At 46.7% G+C, this 19,252-nt stretch overlaps 3 protein-coding genes across 3 annotated transcripts; 2 read left to right on the top strand and 1 right to left on the bottom strand.

Annotated features, from left to right (window-relative positions):
- Positions 1–452: 452 nt before the first annotated feature.
- LOC123156885 (uncharacterized) lies at positions 453–3,576 on the top strand. The gene is made up of 9 exons (XM_044575080.1): positions 453–824; positions 914–1,111; positions 1,203–1,699; positions 1,913–2,012; positions 2,129–2,188; positions 2,309–2,401; positions 2,492–2,611; positions 2,710–3,033; positions 3,134–3,576. Exons 1-8 carry the CDS (start codon positions 651–653, stop codon positions 3,028–3,030), a joined length of 1,563 nt encoding a protein of 520 aa, XP_044431015.1. The 5' UTR covers positions 453–650; the 3' UTR covers positions 3,031–3,033; positions 3,134–3,576.
- Positions 3,577–3,762: 186 nt separating this feature from the next.
- LOC123156887 (uncharacterized) lies at positions 3,763–4,693 on the bottom strand. The gene is made up of 3 exons (XM_044575083.1): positions 4,439–4,693; positions 4,180–4,345; positions 3,763–4,091 (listed from the first exon to the last, which is right to left on the bottom strand). Exons 1-3 carry the CDS (start codon positions 4,548–4,550, stop codon positions 4,034–4,036), a joined length of 336 nt encoding a protein of 111 aa, XP_044431018.1. The 5' UTR covers positions 4,551–4,693; the 3' UTR covers positions 3,763–4,033.
- Positions 4,694–4,869: 176 nt separating this feature from the next.
- Positions 4,870–9,702, top strand: LOC123156886 (zinc finger CCCH domain-containing protein 46). The gene is made up of 11 exons (XM_044575081.1): positions 4,870–5,160; positions 5,290–5,533; positions 5,651–5,736; positions 5,827–5,925; positions 6,019–6,112; positions 6,537–6,748; positions 6,937–7,049; positions 7,969–8,146; positions 8,531–8,594; positions 9,125–9,276; positions 9,368–9,702. The coding sequence occupies exons 1-10, from the start codon at positions 5,117–5,119 to the stop codon at positions 9,170–9,172; spliced, it is 1,182 nt and encodes a 393-aa protein (XP_044431016.1). The 5' UTR covers positions 4,870–5,116; the 3' UTR covers positions 9,173–9,276; positions 9,368–9,702.
- Positions 9,703–19,252: the final 9,550 nt, after the last annotated feature.

Raw genomic sequence — 19,252 nt, 5'->3', positions numbered from 1 at the left:
ACACTTTATCACATATTTTTGTCAAATTTGCTTAAGGTTAGTTAATCAAAATGAAAGGCATAAGTTGACAAGTCTAAGAAAATCTTACCACATTTTTTGTGTGTATATCATGTGGGATCTAAATGTGGCTTGGCTAAGATGTGGCTTGAACCAAACACTCATCTAAGTTAATCAAACTTTTCTAGTTTTAGGTGTGGCAACATTTGGCAAAGTTAGTCACAAACCAAACAGCCCCTTGTTCTGGCAGTCGGGGCCAGCCCAGCAGCGAGGAGGTGGCTCGCTCGCTCGCTCCTGTTGTCGCGCCTCCTCCTCGGCCTCGGGTCGCGAGTTGGCCACCCACTCCCTCCACGCGGACGGCACTAGCGACACGTTGGAGACTAGCTAGGCGCATTTCAAATTTGAAGTTTGCACGTCGCCTCCTCAGTTAATACTCGCTGCTGCAGTCGCAGTCGCGCCGGTCTCCTCGTTCCCCGGCTCCGGCCCAGCAAATACGCGGACCCAAAGAACCAACACAAACACGCCCGCCCGCCTCCGCTCCGCACGCTTCACTTCATCCCCATTAACTACCTCGCAAGTCGTTCCAGTGATACGTGCGCCGCTTCGATCGTCCTTGGACAAGAACAACGGAGTCCCCGGCGGAGCGGGAAGCCATGCCGTTGCCGCGGAGCAAGGCTAGGAGGAAGGGCTTCCGGTCGCAGCTGGAGCAGGAGGTGCTGCGGCTGCAGGAGGTGCTGCGGGAGGAGACGGCGCTGCACGCCATCCTCGACAACGCGCTCGACCACGCCGCCGTCACCCTCGCCGACATGTCCTACCTCCCCACCCACGTAAGCGCGCCGCCGCCGCCATTCTCTGTCTGGCATCCTTGGCCACGACCTGACTAGAGCATGTATGAATGCGCTTTCCATTGCTCCAGGCCCAGGAGCTGCTCTCCAACATCTCCGCCATGGAGGCCGCCGTCTCCACGCTGGAGGAGGAGATGGTCGCCCTGCACTTCCAGCTCATCCAGGAGCGCAACGAGCGGCGCCTCGTCGAGTACCGCGCCAACGCCAAGCAGCGGCCGCTCCCCCTCTGCTCCCACCGCTCCGCCGCCAAACCCGAGCCCGAATCCGACGTACGTACGCCCGCCCGCCTCCCCCCTCTCCTCGCCACCACATTCTCCGCCCCCGTATCTGAACCCATCCATGGCGCTCTCTCCGTACCAGGACACGGCGAGCGACACCAGCAACTCCACCAGAGGGGAGAAGCCCCACCCCAGCGCCGCGGCCCCGAAGCTGCACAGGCAGTTCTCCGTCAAGGCCCTCGGCGGCGGCGCCAACCCGAACCACCTGTCGGAGGACATCGTGCGGTGCATGCGGAACATCTTCATCTCGCTCTCCGACTCCTGCCGGGAGGCCTCCCGGACCACCCCCTCCTCCGCCGCCGGGGAGAGCCAGCGTGCCGGCCCGTCGCCCAGTGGGATCGCCGCCTTCTGGTCGCTGTCCGAGCCGTCCTCCATCTCCTCCTGGGTGCAGAGCCCCCAGGTCGACCTCAACCAGAACAACAACCTGCTGGCATCCGAGACCGTCTTCGACCCGTACAAGGCCCGGGAGAAGCTCAGCTGGGCCGACATCGGCGGCTACGGCGCCGCGTCGGAGGTCTCGTGGATGTCCGCCGGGAAGAAGCAGCTCGAGTACGCCGCAGAGTCGCTACGGAAGTTCAGGTACGGTGTCAACCAATCCATGCTATATTCAGAGTCTACTGACTATATGAGTAGTTAAGACAGTGTACCAAACAAGACAACAGCACACTTTATCTAGCCCAAGAAATTACAATTTTAGTTCCAAAGTTTGAATACCATAAAACATGGACAGAGTTCTTAGCATTTCATGATGCTTTGGGCAATCAGTACTGATGGACGCTTATTAGAGTGCAGGTTGCTGATTGAGCAGCTGGCAGAAGTAAACCCTGTTCATCTCGGCGACGATGCGAGATTGGCGTTCTGGATCAATCTGTACAACGCATTGCTGATGCATGTACGGTGAATTGACAAACTCGCTTTAGTTGTGTGATTGTGTAGCCTTTCTGGTTGAAGCTATAGGCTCCATTGATGGTTGAGGCGAGATTTGATGGTGCTTTGTGTCCTTTACAGGCTTATCTTGCTTATGGTGTTCCACGAAGTGACATGAAACTGTTTTCACTAATGCAAAAGGTTTGCTTCAAAACTTCTTGATTCTTGCTCATTAAAACCTATATCCATCTAACTATTTTTCCATTCCTCAGTACTTTGTGATGCTTTATGTCTAACATTTTTGCAATCCTATTATTCTAGGCTGCATATACAATTGGAGGGAATTCATTCAGTGCAGCATTCATCGAATATGTTATTTTGAAGATGAAGCCGCCGAATCACAGACCACAGATGGTATGTGAGCTGCAGTGCATCTTTGTGACAAATCTGCTTGTTTGTTCATGAATGCAAACTGATGACAGCTTCTTCTTTGTTTTGCTTAAGGCTCTGCTTCTTGCCCTTCAGAAGATAAAGTCACCTGAGGACCAGAGAAAGTTCTGCATTTCAACAGCGGAACCACTTCTGACATTTGCCCTCAGCTGTGGAATGTATTCTTCGCCTGCAGTAAGTTTAGATAATTCATTTGACGACTTCCGATACAAATGTAGCACCACCATTTTTCTACCTTTTTGTACTTAACTGACGAGCATTTATCACTGCAGGTGAAGATATACACAGCCAGCAACGTAAGGGAAGAGCTTCAGGACGCGCAGCGCGATTTCATCAGAGCATCGGTAGGAGTGAGCCGAAAGGGGAAGCTTCTGATCCCCAAAATGCTGCACTGTTTTGCGCGAGGATTCGTCGACGACAACAGCTTCCCTATCTGGATATCGCATTTCCTGCCTCAGCAGCAGGCTACATTCGTCGAGCACTGCGTGTCTCAGAGGCGGCAAAGCCTCCTGGGCACCCGGACTTTCGGCATCATCCCGTTCGACTCTCGGTTTCGATACCTCTTCCTGCCTGATATGGGATCATCGAACTGACTGGTAAGCTAAGATAATGTCCAACATTTAAACTGTATTCTGACTAGTACTTGTGCAACAGCATGTGTATTTCCATGTACTGAATATCTGTATGTTGTAACAGTCGATCATCAAGTCAGAGGTGCAAGGAAGCCCTATATTGTCGGCTGTCGAACTGAGCTGTTTCGGCAACAGCAAGTGCTCGACCAGGTCTAGGATCACAAGTGCACATCCAGTGATCATCCGCGGCGGCCGGCTGGATTAGAAGACCGATATCCTCCTCGGATGTCAGATAAATCTTGAGCACGTAAGCTGGATTAATTGGCTGGTTTGCCTCGACCTCTTGTCGAATTCAGCGCAAAATGTTGTATATGATAGTGGTTGATGTCTAACTAGCTAGCAAATAAAATGAAGGTGATCGTTATGAAGGTGTTGTGTATCTAGTATCTACTGACTACATGTATGTGGCAAAATGTATTGTGTGCCTGCAGCTATGATCTGCGGTACTTGTCATGTAGTGGTACAATTTATAAGCAAGAAAGGAAACCTAGATTGTTGACAGTTGAACCTAGCAGCTTCAGCAAGTGCGCAAGTCGAAAGGATTGCAAGTGCAGTGAGTTCAGCAGGTTTGTTTCAACAGTTTGCAACAGCTTGGCTAGAAACAGACAGGAATCTTCAACTTCTCGTCGAATCCATTGAAAGATGCTGTATTTGATGCAGAATAAAATTCAGGTTATCAGTTGAAGGCATTCATTCATTCATGCTGTATCTCTGTTGCTCATGGTCCTGACGATGCCAAAAATGTATTGCTCTGCTTGCTGTGTCATGTACAGCTATAAGCAAGTGGTAGAAAGTACAGAAATTCCATGACGATGCTCCCTCCCTCCCTACTATGATCTCTTCACCGCATGATCGCCGTGGTTCCTTTCGGAATTTCCGCCGCGATTCACTCTTGTGAGAAATGCAGTCCCAGTTTGGCCATGAACGTGCCTGTCATTTCTCCTGGGCAAGAGCTTCGTTCATCTCATGGCCCGTCCTCGCCATCCTTGATGAGGTTGCAGATGTCCGAGCACTCTGTCAGGCTGCACAGAATTAATCGCATACATGCAACTCATCAGTTAGTCGCCTCCGGTTGTACTAGTACGCGAGGTGCCGTTGCTGATTGATTACCAGTAGAGGCGGCTGCGGAACTGCCCCTCCTTGAAGACGACGAGGGGCCTCCGGACATTGAGGGGCCCCTCGCCGCCGCGGATGCAGGTGGCGACGCACTTGGAGGTGCACTGCAGCGCCTTGGCCGACTTGGGGTGCTTGATCCTCACCTGCGCCTTGTCGTCCCCTACAAGCTCGTTCGATCACCTCCATCATCAACTGATTATATGCCTGTGATGTGCCATCGGTGGTCTCTCGCGCCGATGAAGGGGGTACGTACCGGAGAGCGTGGGCGGGATGTTGGAGAAGTTGTCCGACGACTGCGGAGGCGGCGTCGAGAGGATGGCGGCCGCCAACGCGAACGCCACCACAGCCGGCGCCTGCCCCGCCATCCCCGCGCGGCACAACGACGACGAGGAGGACACCAGCGCCGTGGCCGGCCTCGTCTCGTTCGTGGTCTCTGCTCGCTCTGGTCAGCCACTCAGCCTCGCTGCTCTCTGTGTGGTTAAGGGCGCGTCTTGCCTTTTTTTTTTTTTGAGAATTAGGGCGCGTCTTGCGGTTGTTGCCAGTACGGGACGGTGGAAGCCCACCAGCCCACCTGAGAGGAAAACGCGGAAGGGGACACGGCCCACGTGGCATGGCCCTGGCCCTGCGTCCCGCGGCCCAGCGACTATACCGCCCGCTGAGGCTCTGCGCCGCTCTTGCGCCGACCGGACTCCGCGCCCGCCGCGGCTTCTCCCCGAATCCCACCGACTGACAGCCAAGGACTGCCCCGCCGCCTCGCGCCGCGTCGCGTCCGCGCTACGCTGATCCGTCAGCGGAGTGAAGCAGACCGTTTCTGGCGGCGTGGAAGGGGGTCTTTCGGAGCAACGGCGAGCCCCCTACCCTAAACCCTAGGCGCGACTCGCCCCCGCCAGGCGCCCCCCCCCCCCCCCCCCCCCCCCCCCCCTCGCCGGCGATGAACCGGCGGCCGGAGCTCTGCAGGAACTACCAGCGCGGCAGGTACCCTGATCCGTCCCCGCTCTAATTCCGCCGCGGCCACCGATTCCGATTGGTTGCCCTTGCCCTGACCCCGCCACGCGCGCACGCCGTGGATTTGTATGTAATGCTGGTTCTGGATGCTGCGTGCAGCTGCAAGTACGGGGCGCAGTGCAGGTTCGTGCACGCCAACTCAAACCAACAGCAGCAGCAGCAGCAGCAGCAGCAGGCGAAGCCCAACCCCTTCGGGTTCGGTGCCGGGAGCAGGCAGCAGCCGCAGCAGCCGTTCGGTGCGCAGTCCCAACAGTTTCAGCAGCAACAGCAGAAGCCCAATCCGTTTGGGTTCGGCGTGCAAGGCGGCGCCGCCCAGCAGCGGAACGAGCCTGGCCCAGCCAAGGTTCGTCTGCCTCCACCTTAATGGGGAAGACATCTTCCTCTGTATGATATTTCATCAATTGCACAATTATATCATTCATATGGATAGCTCTGTGTGACTGGTGAATTGTTGTGTCAGCCTTTTCAAAATAAGTGGGTGAGGGATCCCTCGGCGCCGCCGACAAAGCAAGCAGAGGCGCAGCCAGCACCACAGGCGGCCCACACGTGAGTCTCAATGCCATGATGCTATGATACTTATGATCTTACTTGACTTGGTTATGGGCGAGTCACTAACATCGCAAGTTCTTCTCTCAGATCCTGTACAGACCCCGAGTCCTGCAGGCAACAGATATCTGATGATTTCAAGAATGAGGCTCCCCTGTGGAAGCTTACTTGTTATGCTCATCTCAGAAGGTAAATCACACCTTATGCTAAATGCCGCTTCAACAGCTGCCCTAGGCTATGTAGATGTTTATGCGCATAATATTTGGTTTTGTTGGCACACAGTGGTCCTTGTGACATTACGGGGGATATTAGCTATGAGGAGCTGAGAGCTAAAGCATACGAAGAGGGCAAACAAGGGAAGCCTATGCAGTCAATAGTAAGCTTACTGGCAGTACCACCCTTTCTTTTTCATGGTATTTTTTTGGCACTTGAAGTATTTAGTCAAACATTACTGCAACTACATTGTTTTGATCTCATATGTACTAGCGCAATGCTATGTAAGTTGTAACACAATTTTTTTATGGAATTTTATGTTACATTAGCAAGTGGTTACTATATGTACCTTGTGTTCCTGCATTCCTGCTTTATCATCATTGGTAGAGTCATAGAGATATGTGGAAACTTTCCTTGTAGACATGGTCTATGCCCGTGAAAATGCTCCAACATAGAGACTTCTAAGTGTGGGTTTAACAACAAAGAAAAACAGATCAACCTTTGTAGACTGGTCACTGTAAAGTTGGTTAATTGTTTCCGAAATTTCTTAAGAACAAACTATCATTCCTTAATTTTTCTTTCTTCAGGTTGAAGGAGAAAGAAATCTGCAAAATGCAAAGTTGACGGAGTTCACTAATTTGCTGAACAAGGCACGTGCAACACCAAGCTTTCCTACTGCAAGCTCCTTCCCAGAAGTGAAAAATAACTCAACCTTTGGGAGTTCTCAAACTAATGGACCACCTGTGTTTAGTAGTTTCAATCAACTTGGAGCAGCAACAAATTTTGGATCTGGGCCAAGGTAATACTCTGATTATGGTCTTGAATAAACCGTTGATTCGGTTACTCTGTTAGTAGTCGGCGCTTTGAAGAATACTCGGTTACCATAAATTGTTATGAATATGACTGATCATTTTCTTTGCATCAATATGAGTGATCATGTTTATTGTGTTCTTGTGTTTATAATCTGAACTAATGCATCTTATGCAGAACTGCCGCGCCAGGAGTTCCAACGAATACCATTTTTGGTCAGCCTACACAGTCTACTCCATCGTTTGGTGCCCCTACTTTTGGCAGTACTGGAATGAGATTTGGAGTTCCAGGTATATGTCTTAGTTGATCTTTGAAACCGTAGTTCTAGTTTTTGGGTCTAAGTTCAAACTAGCTTCATGATCAAACTATGTACAAGAATTAATGAATAGAGCAATTGAAATTATGGTCTAATATGCACTGGGCCTAGAAATTTTACTTCTTTGTTCTCCTCAAATTGTGTTAACTGTCATGAATGTTTTTATTTGTTCACCACACGCAAATGGGTACAGCGAAATGACCAAGATGAAAGGCCTGTTGAATGAAAATGCAAAGAAAATATTTGCATTTCCCCTTTTGATGTACAATGTCAAATTTTGTTTTATGTTACTCTTTGGATATTCTTTCATGTCAACATTGAGCTCAAACCTAAATTGGTTGCATATCTGCATGACTACACCATCAAGAATGATTTCATACGATATGTTGCCCCAGATGAACAATAAAAATCAACTAACGGTCTGAAATCAGATTACTTTTAACTGTTTGAGTCTATCCTGTCTCCAGATGCTGTCCATCTTTTCTGATTTCTGACCGTTAAATAATTTGGCACATATTGATAAATGAATGTTATACAATCATTTTTGGCAAGTTCCACGAGGCTGTTTCCGTCTTGTGTATGTGCACCATGAGGAACCAGGAACGGGGTCATAGTTTTCTAATTTGCATGAAAGAAGGTGGTGCATTTGGCATTCATCAAGTGAAACTATGACCACTGGACGGAGATATGCATTAGCACAAATACATCGCACCTGTTCAAAAGTTCATTCTTTGCCTTGCATATTAAGTATTCAACAATCTTCTTTGAAATAGATCCTGTTATTTTCACCCTCTTATGGTTATAAACATTTGCTTACATCCCTTCTTTAGGAGATCTGCAGAAATTATTGTGCTTGGGTGCCTTTTTAACATTTTTGAAACTTGCATATGCAGTTGGGAGCCAGACATCAAAGCAATCATTTGGGAGTTACCAAGGCTCGAGCATGTCCAGCAACAGCAATTTTCAGAACTCTACTTCGTCTGGCCATCACAGAGACATTGATAAGCAGTCAGTGGAGTTACTTAATGGGATGACACCTCGTACAAGTGCCATGGACCAGGCACCTGTTGAGTAAGTTCCTTCATTATTCTAATTTATATATGTACTCTGGGCAAGAACCATAACCTATTAATGAGAAATAATTGAACACAGATTCTTAGATTATGTGGTGAAGGTTTTTAGTGTATTACTTCCTTTAATATTCTTAGTAGAAATATTATTTGTACAAGTTTCAATTAATATTTGTACTACTTTCTTTACTATAAAATTATGCACCTTGGTAAGACACAGTTTTAGGAGAATATAAAAAATCAATTAAACCTGTCTGTTTAACCATATTATAATATATTTTGTTACTTTGTTAATTTTGACTTATGAATTTATAAAGTGTCTATCTGTAACAGAGTGAAGTTTCACTACTTGTGCTTACCCTTGCCCTATGTTTTTATTGAACAGAGACAGTAGAAATGAAAAACAGGATGATAGCATTTGGCTGAAGGAAAAATGGGAAATTGGACAGGTGTGGCTACTTTCCTCATATACATCTATGGTTTTATTTCTTAAGAATGTTTGGCCACAAACAATTGTCTTTCCTGGTGGCAGATTTCTAGTTGTTTCTGTAAATTTCTCTTCACCATTATGGCAAGATCACGTTACTTCTTAACTCATTCACAAGCTATGGCATGCGTGCATAGCTCATCTCCAAGTTATTTCCAGCATCTAAATTGGTGACACACACACGATTTTGCTGCTTCTTTTTGAAGGCATAATATTTTAGTTTTCAGGGATTTATGCCTTGATTTCTTATCTGTTTACTTACATTACAGTAGGTTCTTCTCTACCAACTATAGGGAGCACATATAAATTTTTCCGTGTCTGGATAATTAGACATTCCTGGTGGGAGTCTGGAAAAACAGTGAAACTTCTGCTAGGAGATATACTAAATTCTTCCTGTTCTATATGAAAATTGTGTAGCATAAATGGTACTGCTTAGCTAGTTTTTTATGTTACCAACTTTGCGGCATTTATTTACATGAAACTCCTTTTCAGATACCGCTGGATGAGCCGCCACAGAGGCACGTTAGCCATGTATTCTAATAAGTCCTGGAATTTTGCAATTGTGGAGGCATGATCCAGTCAGTGCCCTTTATGTGGTCTCTTTCTATGTAGTTGAGGTGGCATCAAAGTCTTCTCCCCATGAGGTATATATTTCGACTATTTTGATCCTTGTCTTCTTGAAGAAATTCTCATCTGCCGTTTGTCACCGCATATCGATTTTCTGCTATGTTTCAGCTCGGTGATGATACGGCGAAGCAAGCTGGAGAGTGTACAACAATGTAGATGCAGGCGGGTCGATTCGATGCTGTGCTTGGCACCACTTACGTTTGCTTGCCCCCGTTTATAGAAGAAGGCAACTAGAGCTAGAAACCAAAGAGTTGAGCAGTCTCAGCTGCATGCAGTACATCATGTGTTTGTTACATGCCTTATTCATGAAGTGATATGTGGAGGAACCAAAGTAAACACGAACTGATTCTAGCCGAACAAAAAGGAAAAAGAGTGTGAAGTAAACCAACACTTGTCACGCTGTGGAATCACAGGACCGCGTGAAGGTCGTCACACTTTCCGGATGTTGGATAGTACTTCCTCCGTTCAGAATTACTTGTCGCAGAAATGGATGTATCTAGATGTATTTTAGTTTTAGATACATTCATTTTTGCGACAAGTAATTCCGAACGGAGGGAGTAGTAGCACCTGCTTCGAAACTCAATGCGCTTATGGGAAATAATTGGATGGCAATCCTTCAGCACCCCTTTTGGCCATTCATGCGCCAAACACAATTATCTTACTAGTTAGCCTGCATGAGCTTTTGACAAGTTGCTCTTTCGTCTGTTGTCGAGTCTGAAGAAACGTTGTCATGCGAAGCCATCTTCAGATTAGTACGTGCTCCGCCATTACTGCGGCGCCCTGTGCTGGTGCTGTGCAAGGCCGGCAGAGAAAGGCGGGCAGGAGCGATGCGACGCCACGTCCACGCGCGGCCTCGTCCTCACTCACCCACCACGGGCCTCCCCCATTACTCGCCGCCTAGCTACTACATACTGCTACTGCTGCGTGGACGGCGTCCTTGCATGACCCATCCAGTGCAGCTTTGGAAGCGCATGTTGCTTTCATTTCGCGGAGTTTTAGGCCGACACGGACGCAGACAAGCTCCGCTGTAACGAAGAATTATTGGCCTGCCCCTCCTCCGCCATTGCCGCCAAAAACGTGCTAGACTGGGGCAGCAGCTGCGCGTGCCACCCCTCCTTAGTCTGTTTAGCATAAATGGAAGGAAATGTGCGTGAAGCAAGAAACACGGGAACATGCATGTGCGTGCGGAAGGAGCTCGCAGTAACATCCACCGTTGTGACCCTTCCTTTTGGCCGCTCCCATGTTGCCCGATCAAGTCGAGGAAAAGGCGAGCCAAGGGTCTCTGGTGGTGTATGTACTGCGCTGCAAAAGATGCGCACGACGACGAGATCATTATCATTAGCGAAGAGGAAAAGCTCGTTCCCTCGGAAAACACAAGGAGGACGAACGAGCTCATCGCAAAAAGGAAGAAAAGAGGAGGGAGGGAGAGAAAGCAAGAAACAAGCAAAGGATCGTCTCAGGCGCCACGCAGAAATACGCTTTCTCCGTGTGATGCAGCAGCGACGCCATACTCATGTGATGTGAGGGTGCATGCTCGTTACAGTTGGACGGAGAGGTTGGGCCATGGCAAGCGGGGCCACGCACCGGCACCTAGGATCGAGCGAGCGAGCTCCATGTCCACGTACGTACAAGTACGTGTGCATGCTACGATTGGGCCATGTACAACCTCTCGTAGCAGCATCATTCCCATGGCCCGTCGACATGATCCAATGCAGTGCGCATTGATGGCTTTGCCACGATCCAATGATGCCAAGTGAACTGGACCAGGACCGACGAGTTAATGATGGGATAATCGACCGATTCGTCTGTCTGCTATGTCACCACACGTACTTTTTTTTTTTTGCTTCAAGATAACCACACACGTTTTTTCCTCTCTCGTAGGTGTCTAGGCCATGTATCAGTGTGTGCTGTGGCCGGCCATCCTCTCAGTCTCAGGCAATTTGGTCAGCCTTCGCTCCCTATTCCCCTCAAAGCTAATTTTAAAAAGAGACAATTCATTCACTCATACCTCGTGCTATAATTTATGTGTTTTTCCTATATCGTGCCGAACACACTCTGATGTCAATTTCCGTAGCTTTCTAATCGTGCATAATTCAAGAGTGCATAACATATAAATCGTGTTTCACTTATGCCTTTCTAGGCCCTCTTTGGAACACGGGATAAGAAAAAGGAGACATGAACAGGAAAAATGCAGGTTTGTCTTGGAGTTTGAAAGGCAGGAATTAAATAATATAGGGCGTGTTTGGTTGTCAGTATAGAGCCCAACCATGCCCGGGCGAGAAGAAATTGGCCTTTGGTTACATGCATTCACTGTTGGACCTGCATAGCAACTTTAAAGCACCTCCCAGCCAGTCCCGATTGTAACGGCTGATTCGGTCGTTTTTCCTCGGCCAAACTCGGGCAATGCAGGAGAGCGGGATGCGGCGCCAAGCTCATGCGATCAACGGAGATGGCGAGAGCTCACACACATCTCTGGAAAAGCGATGGGACGAATTGGGGTCATCTCCGGCCGATTCAATCGCCCTATATAGCCACCTTCACCTCACCTGCCAAGAATTAAAATTGGGAAAAGGCTAAGCTTTTATTTTGTCAAGTAGTCTAATCACCCCCCCTCTAGACATACTTTTGATACTACAAGTGGTATCAGAGCCTTGGTCTCCATTTGCTTTGATTTTCATAGCTTTTGGCGGTCATAGCCTTGGTTTCACAACCTAGGAGAGTATGGCGTCTAGCGAGAGAAATTATCACCGTAGAGGTCCTTACTTTGATGGTACTAATTTTGCTAGTTGGAAGCATAAGATGAAAATACATATTCTTGGACTTAACCCTGCCGTATGGGCTATTGTGTGTATTGGCTTGCAAGGTGAATTCTTTGATGGGAGAGAACCAAACCGTGAAGCTACCGTGGAAGAGTTGAAGATGCTGCAATACAACGCTCAAGCTTGTGATATCCTCTTCAACGGATTGTGCCCCGAAGAATTCAACAAAATCAGCCGTCTTGAGAATGCAAAGGAAATTTGGGACACTTTGATTGACATGCACGAAGGTACCGACTTCGTCAAGGAATCCAAATTGGATGTGCTTCAAAGTCAACTTGACAAGTTCAAGATGAAGGATGGTGAAGGCGTCGCTGAAATGTACTCTAGGCTTGCTCTCATCACAAATGAGATTGCCGGCTTAGGAAGTGAAGAGATGACCGACAAATTCATCATCAAGAAGATCTAAGAGCCTTGGATGAAAAATATGATACCGTGTGCACATTGATCCAAATGATGCCCAATTACAAGAATCTCAAGCCAACGGAGGTCATTGGAAGAATTGTTGCTCATGAGATGTCACTCAAGGATAAGGAAGAGCTCCACAACAAGTCAAGTGGTGCTTACAAAGCCTCATGTGAAGCTCCCACATCATCAAGTGAGAAACAAACCTTCAATGAAAATTGAGCCTAATGGTGAAGAATTTCAACAAGTTCTACAAGAGTAGAGCAAGGAAAGAAGTTCCAAGTCAAGGTCCTACAATGACAAAAGATCTTCGAGTCGAGAGCGTAATTGCTACAATTGTGGAAGACCCGGACACTATTCCAATGAGTGTACGGCTCCCTACAAGAGAAGAGAAGAATCACCTAAGAGAAGAAGTAGAAGAGAAGAATCACCACCAAGAGAGAGAAGGAGTAGAGATGATCGTTATGAACGAAGAACATCCGGGAGGAGCAAGGATTCGGAAAGGAAGGACAAATCATCAAAGAGCTACACAAAACGAAGACATCAAGCTCATGTTGGTGAATGGGTATCCGGCTCCGACTCCGAACATCACTCCAAGAGAAGCTATCACTCCGACTCAGAACATACTCAAGATGAAGGTGTTGCCGGTCTAGCACTTGTGTCAACCAACTCCTACGACATATTTGATTCACCAAATGAAGGACTTGGAAGATGCTTCATGGCTAAAGGCCCTAAGGTATTACACCCCGAGTATGTTGATTTCAATAGTGATGAAGATGACTTGCTAGGTGATGATGATTTACTTGTTGACAACTCTAGTGATGAAACTATGATGAAATGTCAATTAATCATGCTAATGAAGATAAAACGAATGACAATGATAAGGAGAAAATTGAGCTTCTAACTAAAGAACTAAACACTCTTAAGTTAGCTCATGAAACTATCTTAGGAGATCATCGAGAACTTTTAAGGACTCATGAGAAATTACGTTTTGAAAAGCTCAACCTTGAGCAAGAACATGAGTTTTTAAAAGCTATCAATGATGATCTTCGCAAGAAAAGTTCTTCTTACATTGCCAAGCGTTTACTCTTATCTACTTACATGCCTCAAGTCAAGTCTAGTAACAAGAACAAGAAAGATTCTTCCTCTAGTAGTAACAACAATCATCATGCTAAATCCAATGTTGTTGCTTCTAGTAGTTCTCTTGATTCCACTAATGATTCTCTTAGCCAAGTTACACTTGAGCAAGAAAACAGCTTATTGAAGGGAATTATAGAGAAAGGTGTTTACAAGAGCCTTGCCGGAAGTAAGCAATTCGAGGAAATTGTACGCAAGCAAGGAAGGCACCGGAAGAACCAAGGTGTTGGTTTTGAACGAAAGTTCAATGCCAATGGAGTTGAGTGGGAAGAAGATCAATACCCCAAGACGAAGTTTGTTCCTCAACAAGAGAAGTATGATCCTACTTCTTTCAAAGGGACACAAGCACAAGATGATCTTCCACCACAAGACCACAAGCAGAAAGGCAAGGACAAGCTTCAAGAGGATATTGATGCATTTGAAGAAGCTCCTAAGGCCTTGGTCAAGTGGGTTCCCAAGACTACATCAAGTTCTACTTCATCAAGTACGACTACAACTCCAAGGATTCCCATCAAGATGGTGTGGATCCCGAAGAAGAAGAACTAGAGAGTTCTTGAGGGTGACTCCGCCAACATACTTCACTCTTATCATTTTGGCGAGGACAAGTGCAACCAACTTCCACATCTTGCACTAGTTCATGGAGTCACAACCCTCTTGTTGGTAAGACAAGGGACAAGGTAACCCAATGCTTTCATAGACATCATCTTGTGTGTGCATCACTCTATGTCTATGGATATCCTTGTTTGTTCCTTGTGGGACTAACCCGTGTAGGTATTGAAAGTGCAACTCACTCCAAAGGATTGCTCCAAAAGATCTACATCAACATAGAGCATCCACATCTTCAACACCTACAAAACCCAAGGTAGTTCATCCCTCTTTGGGGGGGGGGATCTCATATCTAGGGGGAGCTTTACTCTAAGAATTGAGCTAAAGCAACTCTAATGATGTGAACACATCAATGCATTATGTAAAAGTGGCAACCCCACTTGAGATTAAACGATGAGTATGACCTATGATCAAATGTTCTCATTTGACTGCTAAGTCAAAATACTCATATATAGATGACCTAGTCATCGCCAATTGCTTGATAGATGCTAGAATTGGTTGTGCATGCTTTGTCACATATTTTATCTGCTATTTTATTGTGTGAGCATGTCGTTTGCATATTTTACTCATTCGAGGACATCCACTTGTAGTTTTGCTTGTTTGGCTTCTTTTCCTTTTGCAAGTGGATGGACAAGAATGCGTAAGAACCCTCTCTAGCTATCTATGCTATTCTTGTCTCAAACTCTATTCATGCTACATCACAAAGTTTGATCAAGTTAGATTCGAACCACTCTGTGTGAGGAGCACTCGGAGTCCCCGGTTCGTCATAGACTTAAACTTCCATAATTTCTTTGTGCGTTTCGGTCTGACTGATTCATCCTTTTCGGTCATACCGAGATCACTAAGTCGATCTAGGTTTTCAATCTCGGTGCAACCGATTTGAACTTTTCGGTCACATCGAGTTGCAGCAACTGCTTGTAGTTATGCATCTCGGTGCCACCGAGTCGTTCCACTCGGTCACACCGACAGGGTCAGGCTATATATACCCCCGGACCAAAATTTGGAAATTTCTCCAAATCCCTTCGCCCGCGCTCAGCCTGCTCTGCCTCCCTGGGTCTCCGGATCGTCCTCCTCATTGCCAGCCGCCTCCCGCCGTTGGTCTCCGCCGCCGTCAACGGAAATCATCTCCGCCGTTGCCGCCGTAGCAAGTCCACCGCCGAACTTAGGGTATGGACCTGATCCTTGTGCTAATCTCATTCCGATTCCCAGCACATTGATTTGCCATGTATCTTGCCACAATTGAGATCATCCTATCCAGCAAAATAGATTAGTTTCGATTAAGAATTTAGGGTTAGGTTCCCGCCGAAATCATCTCGGACCAACCGAGTTGTGGAAATCGGTTCCACCGATTTGGTTTAGGCCATTGCACATGTGATTCTCAGTCTGACCGAGAATTGCAAATCGGTGTGACCGGGTTCAGGACTTTGTGAAACCCTAGCAGTCTTGGTGCCACCGAACTGTGACTCGGTCTGACCGAGTTCACTAGTTTAGGTTCCAAAAGCTGCTTCAGTATCACCGAGTTTATAAATCGGTAGATACGAAATGCTTTCTATGAAAAACTAAAACTAAGTTTTTAACTCATTCTTTTGCAAAAAACCCTCTGTGCTTTGTGATGCTCATCCCCTCTATATCATCTATATCTATTCACAGGGTCTGCTGTCAGAGTTTGCGCTATGTCAGATCAGAGTGACAGCCTGAACAGAGATGAAGAGCAAGTTCATTTGAGTGAGGGCACTAGTCCCTCCAGTACCTCAGATGAGGGCAATAGGAGCACACCCAGCAACTTGCCAAAGGCTGCCACCAGGGCCAGAAAGAAGAGAACCTCAGATTCTGAAGATGAGGACTATGTGGCAGAAGAGGATGAAGCCACATCCAGGAAGGTGCTGAAGAAAGAATATGGCACAGCTGCTGCCACCAAGCCTGGCATGAACAGGAAAGTTCCAGCCAAGAGAACACCTATGTTGAAGGTCTGAGGATCAACTCAAGAGACTGTGAGATCTGAACCCAAAGAGCAAGAAGTGGCTGAAAAGAAAAGGAAAGAAAGAGCTAAGAAGACTATGGCCAGAGTTGTTGGAAAACCCTCTATGATGGAAGAAGAGGAAGAGGTTGCTGCACCAGCACCTAAAGCTCAAAAGCTTATGGGAGATGCTATAAGATCAGGGGATGCTCCATCAAAGCCCCAAGAAGCTCCCAAGGAAGCTGCACCTAAGCCTAAAGCTGCACCCAAGAGGAACACCAGGAGTATTCCTGCTGCAGAGAAGAACAAGGCCCCAGTGCCTGAAGCTGCTGAAGAAGAAGGAGATGATGAGTCACATGTCTTGAGGAAATTGAAGCCCAAAATTCCAGATCACAATGATGCTCATCCAGTAGCTGAAGACATGAAGCTCAGGAAGGATGCAGGACTCAGACAATGGAGATTGACAGATCCCTATGCTGTCGGGAGAAGGACTGCTGTGGACTACAGGTTCCATACAAAGGAACAACATGACTTCTATGAGATAGTGCTGCTTGATAAGAAACCAATCGTCTGTGATATGAGATGGGTGGACTGGGAGTACATCAGGAAAAATGAAGAGCATTATCCAGGAGTTTATGCCAGCTTCAAGTCTTGTGGGGTAGATGACTTTGTTGGGCAGAAGCTCACAAAGTGGAATGATGAGCTTATTATGAAGTTCTACTCCACAACTCACTTCTACCCAGATGGAAGGATTGTCTGGATGTCTGAAGGTACGAGGTACCAATCAACAGTTGAAGAATGGGCAAAATTGATCAATGCTCCTAAGGAGAATGAGGATGACTTGGATGTCTATGCCACGAAGAAGAAGGATGACAACTCCATGGCACACATGTACAGAGAGATCCCAAATGCTGCTCTTGAAACTCATAAGTTTGGATCAGTACATTTTCTGCTGTCAGGATTGCCAACAATCAATTGGATCCTCAGGCATACTCTGTTGCCAAGGTCAGGTGATCACAAGATGATCAGAGGCCATGCAATTAATTTGCTTCACATATTTGATGTGCCTCAGAAGTTCAAAGTCATGAGCTTAATTGTTGAAACTATCAAGAGGACAGCCGCTGAGCAGAAGAGAAGTTGTGGGTATGCCCCACAGATTCAGGAGCTCATCAACTCCAAGATGGGCACTGGCACTTACCTCTTGGACAAGGAACACATGCCCATCTACCCATACTTTGAGGACAACACTGTAGTGATGGATGAGAATGAACCGTCATCCGTGCAAGCACAAGAAAAGAAGGAGAAATCAAGGACAGAGAAGGCTGCAAAGATGCCAACCATTGATGAGGCATCTCAGTATTTCCTGAAGAGCAAGCAAGATCAGCTTGGCTACTTGATTGCCTCCACTTTGAGGATTTAGAAGGGTTTGGCCACCCTGACAGAAAACCAGGAGAGCTTGGAGAGAATCATGGAGCAGAAGTTCTATGATTTAGATGTGAAGGTCACTGAGATACAGTCAGTTGTTGAGCAACTACAGGAGGAAGTGGAGGAGAAGAAGGGCAAGTCTACCACAAATACATTTGCTAGAGTGCCCAAAGGCCAGAGATCTGCTGTAGTGCCAGTGACAGACACCAGAGCAACTTCATCTGCATCAGCAACAGTTCAGTGCCACCAGCTCCAGTAGCCACTCCACCAGCTCCATCAACCTCAACTGATGCCTTCGTCCTTGGAGTCATTTCTACACCACCACATCAAGACCAAGCCTGAGAGTCGATTTAGCACTATGCATTTTTATGAACTTTTTGGTAACTTGTTGACGAAGGGGGAGAAATGTATAGACCATAGGCTTCGAGAGAGAGTGTTGCTTTTGTTCTCTCTTGTTTTTGGTGGTTGAACTTTATTTGTTTGCTTGTTTGAGATACATTCTGCGTTTGTGTGATACTTGGATGATCATGTGTTTGATCATATGCTATGCTACATTATTGCTTGATTGGATGATATTATCTCTTATATCCTCATATGATCATTCACTTTGCTTGGTGATGAGTACATGCATTTAATTATTATCATTTTGAGCGCTCCACCAAGATGTATGTGACATGGAAGAGTAACCCATGATCCTAACTCATTGTGCATTTGCAGTCCAAAGCAAATCTTAAACTATGCACAAATTTAGGGGGAGCTCTTGTTTTTCACATACTTCTCAAAGCGACAATGTTTTCAATCTTATTATCATTCGTCGAAGCTTTGATCTATATGTTGTCATCAATTACCAAAAAGGGGGAGATTGAAAGTGCAACTATCCCTAGGTGGTTTTGGTAATTCCTAACAACATATAGCTCATTGAGCTAATGCTATTCCAAGATAAATATTTCAGGAAAGCTCAATGATTGGCATGGCATGGATGAGAAAAGTGGACCCCTCAAAATGCTAAGGACAAAAGGATTGGCTCAAGCTCAAAGCTCAAGACTCTACATTTTCTATTTTAGTGATCCAAGATCACATTGAGTCTATAGGAAAAGCCAATACTATCAAGGAGGGATGAGGTGTTGCTTAATGAGGCTCTTGCTCAAAGTGCTTAGTGATATGCTCAAAAGCCCTCAACTACTTTCTCACATCCACATATGACCTAAACCAAAAGTCAAACTCGGCCCCACCGATTCTTTCTATCCGGCGCCACCGAGTTCAGATGTCATAGCCACTGCCACAAACCCTAGGCAAATCGGTCTCACCGATAGGGATCTCGGTCTCACTGAGATGGGATTGTAATCTCTCTATTTCCCTTCGTAACGTTTCGGTCCCACCGGGATGAGCGATCGGTCCCACCGAGATTGCAATGTAAACTCTCTGTTTCACTTTCGTAACGTTTCGGTCCAACCGAGATGAGCGAATCGGTCCCACCGAGTTTACCTGACCAACTCTCTGGTTAGCTTATTACCAAAATCGGTCTCACCGAGTTTGTGTAATCGGTCTCACCGAGATTACGTTATGCCCTAACCCTAACTATATCGGTCCTGCCGAGTTGCATGTCGGTCCCACCGAAAATCCTAACGGTCACTAGATTTACTGAAT

Source organism: Triticum aestivum, chromosome 7B (genome assembly GCF_018294505.1).
Source record: "Triticum aestivum cultivar Chinese Spring chromosome 7B, IWGSC CS RefSeq v2.1, whole genome shotgun sequence".
In the NCBI taxonomy this organism is placed as follows: domain Eukaryota; kingdom Viridiplantae; phylum Streptophyta; class Magnoliopsida; order Poales; family Poaceae; genus Triticum; species Triticum aestivum.
This window is presented reverse-complemented; position numbering and strand designations above follow the sequence as displayed.

Coding starts and splice junctions, on each gene's coding strand:
- LOC123156885 (XM_044575080.1), top strand. CDS start 651: ATGCCGTTGCCGCGGAGCAAGGCTAGGAGGAAGGGCTTCCGGTCGCAG. Junction 2,013..2,128: donor ACAACGCATTGCTGATGCAT/GTACGGTGAATT, acceptor TGTCCTTTACAG/GCTTATCTTGCTTATGGTGT. Junction 2,189..2,308: donor TGTTTTCACTAATGCAAAAG/GTTTGCTTCAAA, acceptor CTATTATTCTAG/GCTGCATATACAATTGGAGG.
- LOC123156887 (XM_044575083.1), bottom strand. CDS start 4,550: ATGGCGGGGCAGGCGCCGGCTGTGGTGGCGTTCGCGTTGGCGGCCGCC. Junction 4,346..4,438: donor CATCCCGCCCACGCTCTCCG/GTACGTACCCCC, acceptor ACGAGCTTGTAG/GGGACGACAAGGCGCAGGTG. Junction 4,092..4,179: donor TTCCGCAGCCGCCTCTACTG/GTAATCAATCAG, acceptor AATTCTGTGCAG/CCTGACAGAGTGCTCGGACA.
- LOC123156886 (XM_044575081.1), top strand. CDS start 5,117: ATGAACCGGCGGCCGGAGCTCTGCAGGAACTACCAGCGCGGCAG. Junction 5,161..5,289: donor AGGAACTACCAGCGCGGCAG/GTACCCTGATCC, acceptor TGCTGCGTGCAG/CTGCAAGTACGGGGCGCAGT. Junction 8,595..9,124: donor AAAAATGGGAAATTGGACAG/GTGTGGCTACTT, acceptor ACTCCTTTTCAG/ATACCGCTGGATGAGCCGCC.